This window comes from Rhagoletis zephyria, unplaced genomic scaffold, assembly GCF_001687245.7.
Source record: "Rhagoletis zephyria isolate East Lansing unplaced genomic scaffold, Rhagoletis_zephyria_1.1 Rzeph_scaffold_00996, whole genome shotgun sequence".
Taxonomy (NCBI): Eukaryota; Metazoa; Arthropoda; class Insecta; order Diptera; family Tephritidae; genus Rhagoletis; species Rhagoletis zephyria.
The window spans coordinates 63,851-82,760 of NW_016158080.1; the positions used below are offsets into that span (position 1 = coordinate 63,851).

General features: G+C 33.0%; 3 protein-coding genes across 4 annotated transcripts; all 3 read right to left on the reverse strand.

Annotated features, from left to right (window-relative positions):
* Positions 1 to 339: 339 nt before the first annotated feature.
* On the reverse strand, positions 340 to 1,170 carry LOC108362365 (larval cuticle protein 5-like). Its single transcript, XM_017615297.1, has 2 exons — positions 1,023 to 1,170; positions 340 to 650 (listed from the first exon to the last, which is right to left on the reverse strand). The coding sequence occupies exons 1-2, from the start codon at positions 1,130 to 1,132 to the stop codon at positions 443 to 445; spliced, it is 318 nt and encodes a 105-aa protein (XP_017470786.1). The 5' UTR covers positions 1,133 to 1,170; the 3' UTR covers positions 340 to 442.
* Positions 1,171 to 4,053: 2,883 nt separating this feature from the next.
* On the reverse strand, positions 4,054 to 7,665 carry LOC108362364 (larval cuticle protein 5-like). Of its 2 annotated transcripts, XM_017615296.1 has the most exons (2): positions 7,626 to 7,665; positions 4,054 to 4,388 (listed from the first exon to the last, which is right to left on the reverse strand). In XM_017615296.1, exons 1-2 carry the CDS (start codon positions 7,663 to 7,665, stop codon positions 4,123 to 4,125), a joined length of 306 nt encoding a protein of 101 aa, XP_017470785.1. In that variant the 3' UTR covers positions 4,054 to 4,122. The 2 variants fall into 2 exon arrangements, with proteins under 2 accessions (XP_017470785.1, XP_017470784.1); XM_017615295.1 differs by lacking the exon at positions 7,626 to 7,665 and having other exon boundaries at positions 4,054 to 4,487.
* Positions 7,666 to 11,011: 3,346 nt separating this feature from the next.
* On the reverse strand, positions 11,012 to 11,470 carry LOC108362366 (larval cuticle protein 5-like). Its single transcript, XM_017615299.1, has one exon. It carries the CDS (start codon positions 11,410 to 11,412, stop codon positions 11,101 to 11,103), a length of 312 nt encoding a protein of 103 aa, XP_017470788.1. The 5' UTR covers positions 11,413 to 11,470; the 3' UTR covers positions 11,012 to 11,100.
* Positions 11,471 to 18,910: the final 7,440 nt, after the last annotated feature.

Here is an 18,910-nt window from a genome sequence, read left to right on the forward strand (position 1 = left end):
CGCCGTAGAAGCAGCATGCAAAGCTGAGATATCAAAAGCCATCTAAAGTGCTATGCAAGATCAGCGAAGGATCTCAAGTCAGGTGCACTGGCGAACCCAAACCTGATGGTAAAAGTACTAGAGGAAGCATATTTGGACCCAGATGTCATAGAAGTGCTTTTGTCAGTAATTGGCTTTAAATTCTGGCAAGCATTTTTGTAGAACTCCCTCGGAAATTTAAAAATACTATCGTTTCTAGAAGTCGTGAGAAGTTTCACTTAAATTTTGCTAACTAATAGCCACAGACTATTTTACACAAACAAATAAATCCCGCGGCGAAATAAAAGCTCCACCTTAATTTGCACTTATTGCACTTTGCGATGCTGTCAATTGATGATTTATTTAAATTAGTATTAGTGTGGAAACGAAATACGAGAACAACTTTACTTAGTAAGGCGGGAGTCTAATGCTCGATTGCAGGCAGCTTCGGCAGATGCTCACCGGTGGGTTGGTAGCCATTTTCGTCCGCTACAAAACTGACCGAATACTGTTTGCCATCGTGTTCATCCTTCCATGAGAAGCTACCGTGCACCACAATGGCAGGATGATCGGTATCAGCATCCTTGATAACACCTTCTTCGTGACGGCTGGTGCCATCGCTGGTCTCCAAACTGCAAGGATTCACAAAAATAATAATTTACAATCAGTTATACCAAGAAAGCGAAAACTGTAACAGTATATTTATGTGCATATCGATGGTCCTCTGCAATAACGACACAACTCAAAATTCTACAAAAATAAACCCTTTACTACTGTTAAGTGTCCCATGTCTCGAATCCTTACCTAATCCAAATCTTATCCTTACTACGTACTTAAGTAACCTTTACTACTTCATTTAGTGAGAATAAGATATGGATTCGACAATTTTTAGTGACATGAGACACTTAACAGTAGTGAGGGTTTTTTTTTTGTTGGAATTTTGAGTTGTGTCCTTATTGCAGAGGACCATCGATATGTGGCCACTCGGCATATAATTTACTTACTCAAAAGTATAATGGTCAGGTTGCACATCCGATTCTGATTTTATAATCTCCACATCGGGACGAGCATGGGCCAATGCAAAGATGGCGAGGAATACAATGATGAACTTCATTATGCAGTTGCACGAACGAATACCCTTCAAACTTTGTGAAAGTTGAGAACTTTATGAATGCAATTAAAAATGTTTGGCGTCTATTTATACTAAGTTTACTAGCTACTGAATTTGTTTTTAACACACACACACACCAACGCATGGTCTAATAAAGGACATACATAACTACGTATGTATATATTTTTCTCTTTGTATGTATGTATATGTGTTTTCATTTATTGCTGAAATCACACTGAAACTGCTGAAAAATTGTTTTTGTTTATTTGCACTCATTTGTAAAATAAATCTTAAATTACTTGCTAATTGATTTGAAGCTCAATTAAAAAAAAATTAAAACGTTTCTTTTTTAGTTCAAAACTTGTTCCCTCCAAAATTTCTACTGTACTAAAAAAAAACGGTCAACAGATTGCATGGCACGAACAACAAACCATAAATTTTTCACAATGTCAACCTGTCTAAATAGAACAAATAACTTTATTATCGCTAACAGTTCTTTATTTTGTAAGCTAAGAAAAATGCGAATTTACCTGCAATAAAAGCTAGCAGATGCAATTTTGGCGGAAATTTTTTTTCTGTGATAACACCCGTGAAAAAGTTTGACTATATAAAACACGGAAGGTGCAATGTTTAGAAAATTTTTTATAATAACAAATATAATACATAAAAAAATATAATATGTACACTACTGCGTTGTACAAGTATATATCGATGGGCATATGCAATAACGGCACAACTCAAAACAAAAAAAAACCTTAATCCTGTTAGGGGGCTCATGGCTCTAATCTTTGCCTAGTCCATGTATAATCCTTGTTACTTAAACTAGTAATCCTTACATCTTACTTTGGTTAGGATTACAGGATTATGGGTTCTTTAGTTCTGAAATGTGTCGTTATTCTAGAGGGCCACATACACATACATAAATAAAATAAGAAAACAATAAATTTTGTTTTACTTTAATATTTAGCTTTATCAAGTGAACGCTCAAATAGCTACTGAGGCCACACAAAAATCGGAGTGAGCCACTGCTCATGAAAGATCAAATGGAGCGTGGTGCTATTGAAGCAACTTACCCCCAAAAAGGGTACAATGCCGCAAGTTTGCCAAAATTGATAAAAAAAAGTACAAAATTTGTGTAAAAATTAGCTGTCGATGTCAGTTTGAAAACAAATAACAACCATGAAGCCATGGTGGTGGCTATATGCTGTCATTCGAACACTTTTTCGGATTTAACGCTGCCATTCATTCATTCATTGATAAAAAGTTTCCATGCGAACTTATTTGCATTTTGAGCGAAAAAAAATTGTTTACACAAAAATTTCGATTTTTTGAAAAACGCTTCTGTCCTTCTTTTCCCTACACTAATTTTTTTTTCAAATAAAAACCCAATGAGTAGGGAATTTTCCCTGCATGTACCAACACTGATTTCGATCCGCTGAATCCGAGCCTAAAGGTCCGTTTGACCCGTACACCCTCAAGCATTCGAGTAAATTACGAAAAAACGAAAAAAAATGGCAAAAAATTCGCAATACACTCGAAATTTTGGAGGTGTACGAGTCAAACGAACCTTAGATTTAGATTCAGTGAGTCGAAATGCACAAATAACTTTTTTCATAATTTCGGGTGCGAGTGGACCTCAAATTCGGATTCAGTAGGTCGAACTACATATCGGTAGGTAGGTTACATTTCCATTCGTATCCTTGGGATACTCCTCGCTTAGAGCATAAAAGCACGGCCGCCTTGATCCAGAACAACTCGTTAATGCGCAATTATCTCGGGAATTAACTGCAGTTGATCCGAATTAAGTCCTAAAGTTAATGCCCAAGCTTAATACGAATGAAGGAAGTTTTCGATGATAGCACTGACCAAAACTCAGAGAGCGCAGAATACAGAGAATGTACAAAACTAGCACGGCTATATATATATCTTTTCATCGGTAATACAGTCTCACCATACTAATTCAAATAGGAATCCAATTTCAATTGACTGCACTACGCTACCTGAGCAAACAAATACGCAAACAAAGCAGCCGATGATTCCTTCATCCGCGGTAGCCGAGTTGTGAGAGCTGCGTACTACTAGCCTGCAGGTTCCAGGTTCGATCTTCGGTTGGAGCGATTGCCAACAAAATTTTGATTCTATGATTTCTTTTATTTGTTTTTAATTATTCGTTTCATTTGACTTTATTTTATTTTCGTTTGTATTATTTTATTTTATTGTGCTTGCCACATTAACGCAAAACGTTGAAAATTATTGAAATCGCACGAAATTTATGCCCACTTTTCGTGTAACGGTAAATTTCAGCAACTTCGATATTTCGAAATTTAAGGGGACGCTAATTTACTCAAAATTGATACTAGCAACAACCCTTTGAAAAGAAGTAACATTACTGTGGAATTTTGGAAAATGTGTTTGAGAGGTTAAGATTTCGTATTGATGTTTGATAATTTTTTCGCCGACGGTGTTATTATTTTCTTCCACATAACTGTCAAAGTTAGTAACATTCTATGGAAGAAAATGCGTGACAGCGTCAGCAAACAAAAAATTTAAAAATCAACGATATTTTCCAGATACTTCGAAGTGGAAATTTGTCGTTGTGCAACTTAGTTGAATTTATCTAATTTTTGTACAAAGTTTGGATTTACATACATGATTTCGTTGGACCGTATCATTTTGTCACTTGCTTTATTGGGAAAACTGTTGCAAAAAAATACTCTACTGTTAAGATGATTTTGTTTTAATGGAGATACTGTGAAAGGAATTTCTTTTCGCTATAATATACAGTTTTTTGTGTGAAAAAAGATGTGAGTCTTAATATGTATACCATATGAAAGCTGCTTAAAACCGCACATATTTTCGAAGAATAACAAAAAATAAACACCAAATTTAAAAAATTGCATTTAATTTATTTTCATTAAAAAAAACTCTTATTTATGTATTTATGTATTAGAAACCTTTAACTTCGCATCATCCAATCAAACTACATAGGTAGTTTATGCAACTGGGGCAACGGGCAAGTGAGCGCCTTGTGGTCGGAAACCGTTCTCGTCAGCGGTATAGGTGACAGTGAATACTTCGCCAGTCTTCTCATCCTTCCACGTGTAGCTACCCTGAACAACGATGGCTTCCTGATCAGTACCGACATTCTTCAATTGACCGGCTTCGTCCTTTTTGGTACCATCGCTGGTCTCCAAGCTGTAGGTGTAGCTTTCAGGTCCGACATCAGAGTCGGATTTGACGATTTGGGTATCAGCGGCGGGACGAGCGAAGGCAACGGCCAAAAGGCAAGCGAAAATGATGACGGCGGCTTTCATGTTTAGGCGTTTAGGTTTAGGTGTTCGGCTATGTTGCTGCTGCGATAAACGTTGTCAACTTAGTGGATAACTTTCTTAGCTTACGCTGACATTTTATATCATTCGCAATGCCAGCATTTCTCCAATCATAAAATGAACCAAAATGAAATTCTTCCACTTTAACCATATTAAATCTGGTTCTAATCATTAACCTGTTACGCCTAGCAGATTGCGCTGATACGATTGCATAAGCTGCTGCACGTTTTTAGGAGCAGCATGCTAGCTAGTACCACAAATCCTGCTCACATTTCCAGTTCAGTTAGGGCGGTGAAGGCATAAATTTTGTTATAATTTCTTTTCAAGTATTCCTAAATTGCTTGGTTCATTGAAAACGAGCGCATATAATTTTATTTACCGTTTTCTTTGGATGCTTTTATGCAAATTTTTATTATTTAAAAATGTGTGATAAAAATGTTTGGTGTATAAATTAAAAGACTTGTCGAGCAGATATGCATATTTAACAATATATTCTTTATTGCTCGTTTTTATTATGCAGATGGTGCATTTACTCAATTTCCGTTCAAGCGAACCGAGAACCTAACTAAACAAAAATTTACTGCATTCGACCTAGCAACACTCTTAATATTTACAAGCAGACTTCACCGAATACTGTTAGGGATATTTAAAAAAAAAACTGGGCTATCTCAACTTTCAAATCTCGAAATATCAAGGAAAATTTTATAAAGAAATGCGATAGCTGATATGAACAAACGGTACGAGTATGTCACGGGTTATCTCTTGGATATACAGTGACTCAAACAAGTGACCACGTGTTAATTTTTTTTTTAATATTCACAATGTTTTTTAAGCTAAATTTCTTTAATATTTTTCTATAAAAATATTGTCCAATTCGAAACCATATAAATCAAACTTTACAAGATGTAAGAAAATTCAAAAAAATTTTATCAAAATTTCCAAATTTTTAATCTGAATCCTTAGAACATTTTTGGGTTTGCAGTTTTATAGAGAAAAATTTACTTGAAAAACATTATGAATATTGATTAACTGTACATAGAACATTAAGAACTTGTTTCGCCGAAAAAAGGAGCAGGAGGCATAACATGTCGCTAGGCTGCAAGTATTCTTAAATCTATGTCCATAACTTATCCGCTAGGATGGGACAAAGTCAGATTCTCAACCACGAAAGGATACCACAGACCAGAATTATCTCACCACTGTTGGGGCTCATATTGGTGGGTAAAATGTTTTGCCTACTTGGCGGATGTGGCTTTGATTTTCAGGACTGCGTATATGACATTAACGTCCTAGTCAAAGAACAATCTACCGCAGAGTGCTCTGAACAAAATTGAAAATAGAATTTGGACGTAGTTTTTCCGCATTAATGAAAATCCAATTCGTCTGATGAATTCTATCTCATGTCGATGTGTTGATTATAAATTAGTGAAAAACTTAAAAAAAAACTCAGTTCTTTAATAGCATGCAATTGTTTTCCCACAAATACGAAAATCTTAACCTATGAATTTATTTTAAAAACAAAGTGATTTCATGAACTATTCTCTTTTGTCTTTAGTCTTTTGTCTCTTAACACTTTCCTCAAACATTTCCTTTTGGGCATCGCATTATCATCGTTTTACAAAGTTCAGCAATAGTCAGAAAGCATATGGAGATTTGGTTTCCTAGCATACCGCTTCTCCAAAGGGACCGAACATAACAGTTATTGATGGAAACTGTCATGGAAAAATTCACTATGAAGGAAATGTTCTACAACTAAGTAGTGATACATATCAATCGATTTCTTTTTTCACCGAGACTCAAATTTTAAAAACAAATTTTTATTTGCAATTTCTATGCAAAATTAAAAAACAAAATAACAATTACTTTTGACTATTTTATTATAAATGCAAAATAACAATTATTTTTGATTTTTATATTATAAGTCTTAGATAACAGTTATAGAAGACTTTTATTTATAAAAGTCATCAATATAAATCAGTAACCGACTTTTATTTTTTAAATCATTCGTATAAAAGCCTTTAAAATTTTCCCAGTTAAGAAGGTGTTGGGAAACAAAAATTTTACTACGACTTATTCAAATGACTTTTATAAGTATGATTTAAAAAATAAAGGTCAGTGACTGATTTTTATTTATGACTTTTATAAATAAAAGTCTTCGGTAACTGTTATCTAAGCCAAATAATTTAAAAATCAAAACTAACTGTTGTTTGCAGATTATTCAGATAAAAATCAAAAATAAGTGTTATTTTGGATTTATAAAATAAAAGTCAGAAATAGCGGTTATTTTAGGAGTAATTAAATACAAGTCAAAAAATAATTGTTAAAGAGTGATTTTTTAAATAAAAGTTGTAACTATTACGGTCCCTGATTCTTCATAGTCGCTATGTGCTGATGGAATCGTTCGCCATGTTCTTCGCTAGTGTTTTTTTTATATTTTTTTTCACTCCTTTCTGCTCATTCCATCGACATGAGATAGAATCCATCAAACGCATTCGATTTTCATTAATACGTCGTTTTTTTTCTTCGAAAAAACTACGTCCGAATTCTATTTTTAATTTTTGTTAATTGCCCTTTTTGCCACTTTTTGACATTTCAACTGTTTTTTTTTCTCAAAAATTGAACGTCCTAGAAAAACTTTGTAAATGCACTTCAAATCAACATCTAACAAACTATAAGACGAGGTCGACCATGTTTTTGAGATAAAATACGATCAAATTTTGTTGAACCGTGTAATCTTTTGGTCAAACTTGTTTTCATATTTTTGTTTCAAAAGCGAAACCGACACTAAATTCGAAGAACGAAACAAAAGCCAAAATCGTAACGTTATTTTGATTCGGTTTCATTCCTTGCTAAAAATACATAGATTCCTTATTAGACGCAAAGTATATTAACCATCCTTCATAAAACTAGGTACATAGTACATACATGTAAATTACTTTATATAACTACTCTTATTTCTACTTTCTTAATAGACATAGTACATACGTACATACAAATTGTATTACTTATGTTTCCTATTCAATAAACCACCGCTTCATCGTCCACAAGTGGGGGTAGTAACCAATGCTCCCCAGCGGCATATCCGTCACCCTTAGCGCCATAATCACTCCTCTTTGTTTTGGACTCGAATTGAACGGATTTCGCATGAAAGTTGACTTGACCAAAAGCTAAAGCCAGCAAGCAAACGAATACGATAAGCAATTTCATTTTCTTTCTTATGTGCTTTCCTTCTTTCTGTTCTCGTGTGTGCTTTTGCGATGCACGATGCCAGCTCTGTGCACAATTCATTCTAATGCCTGCGCTTTTTTATTATATACTATCAGAAGTGCTTCAAAATTTTTGCTAATTTTTAAAAGATACTTCCTATCTTTCAGTTAAATCATAATAAAGAACTACTTATAGTTCCAGTTTAATTTAAATCAATTTCAATTACGCACAAAAACTATAAATATTCATAGTTACTATTTAATCAAGTTCTTACCGTGCTTATATTAACTATATGTGTATATTTACATAGAATATAGTATATGGGTGTTTATAAGTGGTTGTGAGAGCTTGCTAAAACTTAAATCTTTTAACATCGACTACTAACTTTAGAGCGATCGTATATTGGCATGAATACTCAAATTGTCCTCCCGTTCTCGATTCTCTATTATTTTTCATTACACGAAACGTGATGGCTAGCTGTGCTTTGTGGCTAATGGCCAACACTTTCTCCTTGACGTTTAAACAGAAGGCAAATTCACTTCAACATCACTCATACACCAACGGTTTCAGGATGGATTTTAGAGTTTAGGCAGACATTTTTTTGGGTCTTCTTGGAAATATTCTTCCAACCGCTAGAAACTGATAGTACTTTCCAGGACTGGCCGTTGTTGGAAAATTAAATTTTTAAATTATACCCTTTCGATAGTAAGTAGGAAGAGAAGCGGCCCCAACGACACCAAAGTTTGGTCTCGAGATCAACCCAAACCATCAAATTAATAAGCGTCAAAAAGTCCAACATTTCACTTTTGAAGGTCAATTTAAAGGTCTGATTGAATGTAAAATTACCTGGATCAGAACCGACTTCAAAAGTAAAATTTTTGTTTTTTTTTAAAAAGGAGGGGGTTATCAATTCGTCAGCATATTTATATATACAGTGGTGGAAGAAATGATAGAAACTTTTTACTTTGACCAGTTTTGGATATATTACTTTGTTTATTCGATGTTTAATATTTTTGTATAAAAGTCTAGCGTAATATATAACACACACCATATAAATCCACATTTCAAAGTTTGTACAAAAATTACAAAAATTCAACAAATTTTATCGGAATCCCCCAAAAATTTCAAACTTTTCAATCAGATTTTTTTGAAAAATTTTGGGTATGCAGTTTTATAGCCCATTGAATTTTAGTAGGTAAAACTGCAAACCGAAAGACGCTAGAAAATCGCGTTGATTTTTAATAATTTATTTGGCTGGCGGTTTTGTGGATTTTCTTGCATATAAAGTATGCTCGACCATGCTCAAAATTTCTTTTATTTTCTTTTCCTTCGAAGATCTTGATTCAGGCACTTACCGCGGCGAGATTGCTACAGAAGTATGCTGCAGGTTATACTGTTGTCGTTCACGAACTCTTTAGTTCTTTAAAGTGAACGCGTGACCTAGTTCGAAGTTCTAAATTAATTTAATAGTTTTTCTATCTAAAAACTTAGTTAAAATTTGTTATTTTCAACTATGCGAAAACTAAATTACGAAATCTATACCACAACTGTTGATGATAACTTTTCCCCATTTTCAAATGATTCACCAAGAGTTCATGAGGGTGTTAAAGTGACATGGATGATTTTTCTTTACTAGTGAGTGGGGGTTTCCGGGAGCCATGCCTCTTTCCCCTCTACCCACAACAGCAAAATCATTTCTCTATTGAACTAAAAATAATTAGTTCATTAGTTCAGTGATATTGCTGGTTTTCTCCTGCTTGCTGACAGAAGCGCAATAAGTTAGTGTAGCGGTGAATAAGGAAAGACAATGGATTCTTGACAATAAAGAGAAAAGTTATTGTTTACTTAGGTTAATGAACTAAAGTAAAGGCACTAAGTTACTAAGTTAAAAACTTAGAGGAAATGGTTGAGCACCTTCTGCGTAAGTGTCCATTATTAATCTCATAAAAATAATTCAAAATAGGCGTTAAAGTATTACCTTTCATTATACATTATTCTTAATTAAATAAAAAGTAGTTAATCTTTAATATTCAATAAAAAAGTTATTAAAAATGGTATTAATAGAACGTTTCTTGTTAAAGAGTGTTGTTTGACAGTGTTTTGAGATACGAGGTTTTGCCAAAGTTCGATCGAACTGCTAAAGCTATTTTGGATAGACAATTTTTTTTCTAATTACGAATCCGTAAGTATAAAGTTTCCATCAGCTCCAGATTTTGGGAAAAACGAGGTCAAAATGTCAAACAATCGCGTTTTGTAATATATGAAAAACTCTAGCAAAAAAAATAAAGGGCGATAAATCTTCCAGTTGAGCTTCCCTGAGAATACCATTCCTGCATCTTTGCCAAAAGAACGAAAAAGTATGTGGAGACGGAAAAACATACGTCAAAGCAGCTTTTAAGCAGCTTCGTGGCGCTTAGTTTTATAATGCAACGAAGACAAATGGAGTCCAATACGCCTTCAAGCTAAAAATGTTGAACAAGTTTTTGGCCTAATAAATACTTGGTGTGGCAAGCCATCTGCCAGTGTTGCAACTGTGACATTGAGTTCTTTCGGCCATCATAATTAAAATTAACCTCTGTTATATAAATTTAAATCCTTACTGGGCTACTAAATTTCTTCTTCTTTAGTGCGAAAGTCCAGTCCAGTCCAGTCCAGTCCAGTCCAGTGGAGGCCTACCTTCGTCTGCTGCCACCGCTGCAAATAATTCCAGGACCAGATCTTCTGCTTCCATTCGCTTAACACAATCTAGCCAGCACAGCCGCAATTGCATTTTCTGCTCATCCTTCCATCGTCTGCAATATACTGTCTCGTCACCAGCATGCAAGTATCCATACTTCTACTGGGGCACTTTCCGCACGAAGACGTGACTTCTTCAATGTAGTAATCGTAGATGCTTCTGCGCTAAATGGTAGGACTAACAGGATTAGGATTTTATAGAATGTAATTTTTTTTCGACGAGAGATTGAGTCCCTGGAAATTCAAATATTTCCAAGCCAACGCAATTGTCTGGGTTGCAAACCGCTCTAAAAATCCATGTGGTTTGGTTCAGTGTTTCGAACCATTTAGAAAAAACTTGTACCGAATCATGAGTGGAAGATCGACCTATCTTGGCATATAATTCGAAAACTTCCGAGATAAGTCGATCTTCCACTCAGGTGACGATTATTGTATGCTGAAAATTTTGAATTCACTCAAAATTATGGCTAAGAGTTAGAATCCCCATTTTTATAGGTTCTTCACTTCATAGGCCAACTCACTGAGTTGCCATCAAACAAAAAAGCACGCCCTATGAATACACAAAAGTTCACAATTAAATAATTAATAAATACAAATCAACCATTTTAACTTTACAAAATTGCAATTAATTTATTTTCAATAAAAAAAAACTCTAACATCTAATAACTATTAACTTCTTTTCAACGACTCCAAAACAACTTAAGCAACTGGGGCAACGGGCAAGTGAGCGCCTTGTGGCTGGAAACCATTCTCGTCAGCAATATAGTTGAGAGTGAATTTTTCGCCAGTCTTCTCATCCACCCACGAGTAGCTGCCGCGCACAACAATAGCTTCGTGGTCTGAGCCAATGTCCTTCAACTGACCATCAGAAGCGTGTTTGGTTCCGTCGCTGGTTTCGAAATCGAATTTGTAACCTTCGGGTTGCACATCGGAATCCTGACGGACGATAGAGGCTTCGGGGCGAGCGAAGGCAACAGCCAAAAGGCAAGCGAAGATGATGGCGGCTTTCATGATGACTAGTTTGTTTGGTGTTTAGCTATGTTGCTACGATGGAAGTTGTTGAAATAGTGGATACTTTTGCTCACTCCATGGGCTATTTTATATTATTTCCAATGTGCATCTATTTCTACGGCCTGATTTTAATCTGGTTTTCGCGGCCAGAAATTAATTTCCAAAAAAAAAACAACAAGTGTAGAATTATAGTGCTAGTATCGCGCGTAATGTTATTTCCAGTTAGATTAGGTAATTTTTGTATGATTGCATTATTTTTTTCTTTGTTTTACCATCTCTCTGTTCTTCATTTTTCTTTTCGTTGACAACGACAGCTTCATGGAATTTCATTTGCTACTTACCGTCGCAGACGTCACAGAATTTGCATATTAAAGCATATTTAAATATTTTTGTACAGCTATTCAACTTTGGTGTTGTCGCTGTTTTTGGATCTGAGTAGTTTACAATCTATGTTTAAAGGAACTTTTAAAAGTTCAAAAAGGACTGGATTTCACTAGACTAGGCAAATCTGGCGACTGTCTTCAACTCACCGTAACCTTTCAAAAGGCAATTATCCTGAAATCTCTTTTCTGTCTTTCGAAATACAAAGTGAAAGATCTGCTAACGAAAAGGTCTGAGCGTTATTCTGTTTGTCTTTTAACAATTAGTTTTCTAAAAATTAACTTAAATTAAAAAATACGCATATATTTTTCTTTCTAAAAATAAAAATTTAAATAACTTCAAATTAAACAAACAAAAAAACGGTTAATAAAAAGAAAAATTAAAAACAAAAAAATGGCTATAAAAACTAAATGTTATTAACAAAATAGGTTTCTTTTTAAAACAGCCAAATCTAAAAATTAAATTAGAAGAAAAGAAAATTAAATTATATTTAAAAATTAAGACAAAATTAAACAGAAAAATAAATTTAAAAAAAAACCAAAAAGTTTCTAAAAATTAAATTAAATTTAAAAACTATATATGTATATATCTTTCTTTATCAAACAATAAAATATATACAATTAAAAGAAAATTAAATTGGGGGAAAAAATATTAGTAAATTTAAAAAAACCTCGGATCTCTCGACTGGCAATCCAGTGCTTTGCTCACTCGGCCGTTGTGACTGTTGGAGGAGCAAAATGTTCTACAAGTGCTTTCTAGCAAAAGAGCTCTTCATGATGAAAGTTGGCAAAACAAACAGAATAAGGAAAATCTTTCAAACTACGCATCTTGCCTACTGCCCTTCAGTTGTCTTGCAAAAGACTTTCAACTATCTTAGTCAGAGTTGGTATCATATGTATAACGGAACTCTTACACGGACTTCTTTGGTATTACCAGGACAGTTCCTATGATCGCAAGGAAGTTAAAAAATTCTACATTTGTGCGATACTCAGTCGTAGTAAATATGTATGTACACTCATGGTAAAAAGTATTGGCACACAGAACTTTTCACAATATATGAAACAATTTGATTTAATTATTTTTGCAAATTTTTTTACCAAAATATCACACTAGTTACAACAAGAAAAAAATATACATTTAATTCAATCAATTTTCATGCAATTAATCAGATTTTTTAGAATTTTTATTAGTTCGCAGTTTTGGAGCCCATTAAATTTTGGCATAATAAAGTGCAAGTATTAAGATTTTTTCACGTATTTTCTTCTTCCATATAAAAACAATTTCCAAAACACTTTCTATGAAAAACATGCGAATCATCTTCAAAAAATTCCCACAAATTAACGGTTAGTCCTAGCTACTTAAAGTTTGCAAACGCCAAAACTTAATTGAACTTTTTAAACAGGTGGCCATCCTCTTCAAAAACCTTAAAGATAATTAAATTTTTAGACAAAGTTATAAGCGATCCGTGTACCTAATATTTGAGTGAAGAGATGTCGCATAGGAGAAAGGACAGGTGTGCCCTTTTAAACTTAGCCAAAATTGCTTAGGCGGTTATAGCGCCAATAAAGAAGAAGAAGAAAAAGGTCGCATGGTGATGGTTTTTCGCTTCATTTCTAATTTCAAATCACCGTTCATCACTTAAAAAATGCTAACTTAATTAAGTTGAATTGGTCTTTTTTTAACAAGCAAACAGTTCTCAACCCCATTTCGGTGTATACCCCTCCTTCAATAATTCATTTATCAAATTATTTATATTTAATTTTCTTAATAGGTGGCAAACCTCTTCAAACAACTAAAAAATATTCTGAATATTAAAACTAAAAGTGTTACTTTCGTTTGGTATCCATATTTTATAATTGCATATAACATGTGTATATTTTATTTAAATTCGACTTTTCAAACAGGTGGCAACCCTCTTCAAATTATTTTCAAACTAACCCCTTTTTAGACCTTTTTTGTTGGACACCCATTTTTTCTTACGCATTTCAATTACCTGATTGCTTTAATTCGAGTTGAATTTTATTTCGAGTTCGTAACAAACTTGTAATAATTGATTTGAATTTTTAAATAATTTGAGTTTATATCTTTAAAATGTAGCAACTCTGTTCGCAAAAGTAAAACCTTATTGCGCATTTGCAGCTCAAGCCTTTTAATTGGACACCTCATCAATCTGATAGCATTGATTATTAAATAGTTTGAATGTAATTACTTAACACGTGGCAACTATCTTCAAAAAAACGAAACTTGTTCAATTTCACACCTCATTTTCGAACGAATTTCACACCTCAGATCGAACGAATAGTGTAGATCTGATGACCTGTTTGCAAAAAATCCCTTCGCGTATTATATATATAGATAGTTTTACATATTTTTTATTTTAGTATTGACCACATTATTATAAAAGTAATTAAATTTGTTGGATATATTGTGTTTTATTTGATACTACATTGAGGGCCGACCTAAGCAAATTTTACACTACAGAAGTAATTTAGAAATTAAGGCAAGAACTACAAAACTACAGGGTAAGGGCCGTGATTTCTGCTCATGGTTTTGCACACAATCAGTTAACGATTTTTTACCCGTTATGTAAAAAAATTGCCGGTTTTGCTATTTACCTTGTTTTCTTAAAATTCAAATATATATGTTTCCATTTTTGACTAAGCGATCCAAAATCTGTTAGAAATGGCTACCAGCCTTATCGCGGAGGCAGGGTTATATAAAATTGGACCGATTTCGCTTATTTTTATTTTAAACGAATATATTTTTTCTAAAGAAGGCCGTAACGGGGATTTTCCTCATAAAATGTTCGTTAGGAATGACTTAAATTTAAGTGTGAAGTTTTATTCGCAAACTTAGAAAATAACAAATTGTTTCACTGTTTGCTTAAAAGCTTAAACAGACGGCAGCGTTGATCCGGACTAACTCAGACTTAATCCTGTGAGTCCGACTTTCTTCAACATACTTTTCAATTTCTTTGCCGTACGCACTGTCGCGTTTCCTATATCCTAGTACGTTTCAAACCATTGGAATTATCTAAATAAATTAAGTAAACAAGTATATACTTACATTTTTCATTTTAAAATCGCTAAAGTGCCACTAAGCGCATTTTAAAGGCAATAGCCTCATGCGATTATCGACTACATTTTTTGTTGTTTGTGTGAAATATTTTATTTTTATCAGTATTTTTCTTTTAATCAAAATATGTTGAAATAAATTTGAAATTTAAAGAGCAAATTTTCTTAGTCTTAAAAAGTTTTAAACTATAGGTTTTGTTAGAAAATTAACTCCTTTTTAACTGAAAATGCTTAAAAATAAATATATAAACATAAGTGGCAAACAATATCATTTTGAATTTGGAATTTATTCGGAAAAAAATGCAGTAAACTTCTTTCAAAACTAATTAAAAAAAAAAAAAAAACACAACAACATGCACTTGAGACCAGTTTATTTTTCGAGTTTCCCATTTCATCTTAGCAACTGAAATGTGCAAAATTAAGAAAGTGAATCTGAGCCATTGTTTCGCGTTTTGTTGTTAAACCGGCTAAATATTAACTTTTGTATAAAAGAATCGGAGAGCAAACCGGTCGTTTTAAAATAAGTACTAAATTATTCTACCTAAGCTAGGCTTTTAAATACACATAAATACAACAATTATTAATAAAAAACAACAAAATATACAGGTTTTACACCATAGATATATGTATGTGCGTGTGTTGTATTGAGTAAGGCAAACAAGTAAATGAAAGTGTTTCTATTTCTTTAGTTCATGAATAATTCAAAACAAAAACTGACGAAATTGAGCTTAAAAGAATTGAAGAACTTTTTATTAGCTAAACCAATGTCAAAAACTTGATAGCAATTAAGCTGGTAATAAATGCTCTAGACGCAACAGCAAACATATTCTGAACAATAGAATTCTTAATATTCAAATATGTATATATGTATGTTAGGGCGGGTCAAATCGTTTTGTATATGCGTGTATATCATAAGAGGATTCTACATGTAATTCTAAGCAAATTTATCAAAGCAACCATGGGTCTTAAATCAATTTGGAGTTTGTGAAAATTGCGGTTTTCGATGAAACCGTGAAAATTTTCACTTTTGTGCCCTCTGGTGGAAGTTTTAACAAAAAAAAAAAACTATTAGCGCAGAAATAGATTCCTCATATCAAAAAACCACTTATAAAACTTTTTATACAAAATTTAGGCACTTATTTACGACACCTAAACGAAATGCTAAGAAACCTATTTTCGCAATTTGGCAAACTGCAAATTGATTTTATACCCATGGTTTGTTCGTAAAATTTGCTTAGAATTACATGTAGAATCCATTTGCGCTATACGCGCATAGTCGAAAAAATCTCCCATACAAATTGACCCGCCCTAATGCATGATATCAAAAAAAATAAAATAAAAATTATTAGCTAAAGTGGTTGTGAGAAGAACTCGTCTTCTAATTAGCAACATGCTTACTCAAGTTTGAACTAGAAAATGGCTAAAAAAATAGTAGTAGTTGAATTTTAATGTTCAAAATTTCGTTAGATTGACTACATACGAGTGTTAACCAGCTAGGTGCACACACGATCATACAAACGTGCATAAAAGTGCCTAATCATAAGCAAAAAAAAAGTAAACTCAATCGTAGGACTTGCATTAGATAAGTACTTTCATTTATTTAACCAACAGGCAAGGCAGTCCACTTTCGATATATACTCGTCGTCATATGAATAGCGCACCCTTTAAATCTATAGTATTTACACTTTTTCCTTTTACAATTTTAAACAAATTAAAAGAAAAAAACTTCAACAAACGAGTGCGATATCCTAATTACCCGCAGTGCATGAGTTGTAAAGATTTTTAGAAAAATTTCGGGTATGCAGTTTTGTAGTTCATGCAATTTTACTGCATCAAAGTGCAGGTTTGAGGTGGCTACAACATACCATTAATTTTTGACATTTGTTTTTTGTTGACGGTGCTGCGTATTTTCTTGTTTTTAATATCATCAAATTTTAAATCACCCTGTACTGATAAAAAGTTTTTAACTTCAACAAATAAAATATTATCGTACATCTACCGGCTAAAGGGTTTATTTTGACCTGCCATAATTAAGAAATACTTCCGAGTTAACTTCTACAAAACTCAATTTGAGTTCGAAGCGAAAGTGGCTGAAATCCACTCTCAAATGAATTGCAGAACCTGCCTGATAGTCTTATCAAACTCATTTCGATTGATATCCATCTTTTTATAATTCATTTAACTTTTTTAATAATTTAAATTTTTTAGCAGGAGGCAGCGGTCTTCAAATACCTAAAAAATATTTCTAATGTTCAAAGTAACGCTTTCATAACACTCGTTTGACACCAATATTTTAATATTTCATATACCTTAACTAAATTCGACATTTTAAACAGGTGCCAACCATTTTGAAAATATTTGCAATCTCATAACCATAATTTAAGTTGAGTTGTATTTTTTAAACAGTTGGCAACCCTGCTAAATATGTTTCAGAAATAAAGGCTTCTGAAACTTAGGATGGGTATCACCTTTAATAATTCATCCAACTTATTAAAGAATTTGAATGCCACTTAGTAATGACGTGGCAAACCTCTTAAAACATTCCAAATCTTTAAACTAAAGTTTTCTTAACACTCCTTCGCTTAACACTACTAAATAATATGCGTAAAAGTTAATTAAATCCGACTTTATAAACAGGTGGCAACCCTCTTCAAAAGTGGCTTCGTGCTAAGATATTCTTAAATATCCTTCGTCTGACACTGCGGCACATATTTTAATTAACTGGTGAATTAAGTTGTATTTGGTTTTGTAAACATGTGGCAACCCCGCTATATATAGTTCAGAAATAAAGATTTTTCTACCCCTTTCGATTGATACCCATATTTTTTTATAATTCATTTAACTTAGTAAATAATTTGAATTTTATTCTTTTAACAGGTGGCAACCCTCTTCCAACATCTCAAAAATATTTTTAGTGTTCAAACCAAAGATTTCTTAACACTCATTCGCTTGACATCCATATTGAGATATTTCATATAACTTGTGCATAAGTTGACTAAATTCGACATTTCAAGCAGATGGCAACCTTATTCAAAATATTTTCAAACTACTACCTGCTGAAGCCCCTTTTGTTTGGAGCCCATATCGTGATACATACTTCTCTTACCCAATTCACTTAATTCAAATTGAAGTTGATTTTTAAACAGGTGGCAACCATCCTATAGGTAGGTAAAGAAACAAAGCTTTTCAAAACCATTTCGATTGATACCCGATTTTTAATAATTGATTAATTTTTTGGAATAATTTGAATATAATTTTTTAAAGAGTGGCAGCTCTTTTAAAAAAAGTAAAACCTTATTACACATCTGCAGTCCAGGATATGAGGGCATTGATTATTAAATAATTGGAGACGCAACAACATCGCAACTGAAATGGAAGAAGTCATGACTAATACTTTTATTTATTTTTATTTTTTCATAAAATGATATAGAGAATTGTAATTCGATGAAATCCATCATATAAATCAAAAAGTGAATTTCGAATTTTTTACTAGTTATGGCTATTTGCATTACAGCGATAATGTTTGTTACGTCTTTTTGCATTTCAGGGGACAATATTTGGATTCTTAAAAAATTCTGCAAGAAATTCTTCTTATAGCAGCATTATTTTCATTGCTTTACCGATTTTCTTCCGAAATTTGGTAAAGGAATCGAAGTGTGCACAGTTTATTTCATTTTAGGAAATTCGGCAAAAAATCGGATGAGGTCTTTACAAATTCCTTGAAATTTCTCTACAATTCAGTATACTCTGAAAAAATAGTTTACAGGGTGGTGGGACATCTCCTTGTGACTGGTGTAAAGTAATTATGCACGAAATAAAAGTTTCCATAGGCAAAAATTACAACTTCTTTTTATTTTTTTAATATTTTTTGACAGATTAATGAAATGAAGTCATTCAAACAGAGTTACTACTGTAAGAGATAATTAGGGCATATTTAAATGTATGTCGTTTTCCTCATTAGGATAGCGCACCTCTTTGTTGTAATATTTTTTTTTCTTAATTTGTATAAGACTTTAAAATCGGATTTACACGTAAAATATGCT

What these genes read in the sequence shown, in the direction of transcription:
- LOC108362365 (XM_017615297.1), bottom strand. Translation starts at nt 1,132, where the DNA reads ATGAAGTTCATCATTGTATTCCTCGCCATCTTTGCATTGGCCCATGCT. An exon ending in CCTGACCATTATACTTTTGA is followed by an intron (nt 651 to 1,022) that starts GTAAGTAAATTA and finishes GAATCCTTGCAG; the next exon opens with TTTGGAGACCAGCGATGGCA.
- LOC108362364 (XM_017615295.1), bottom strand. Translation starts at nt 4,443, where the DNA reads ATGAAAGCCGCCGTCATCATTTTCGCTTGCCTTTTGGCCGTTGCCTTC.
- LOC108362366 (XM_017615299.1), bottom strand. Translation starts at nt 11,412, where the DNA reads ATGAAAGCCGCCATCATCTTCGCTTGCCTTTTGGCTGTTGCCTTCGCT.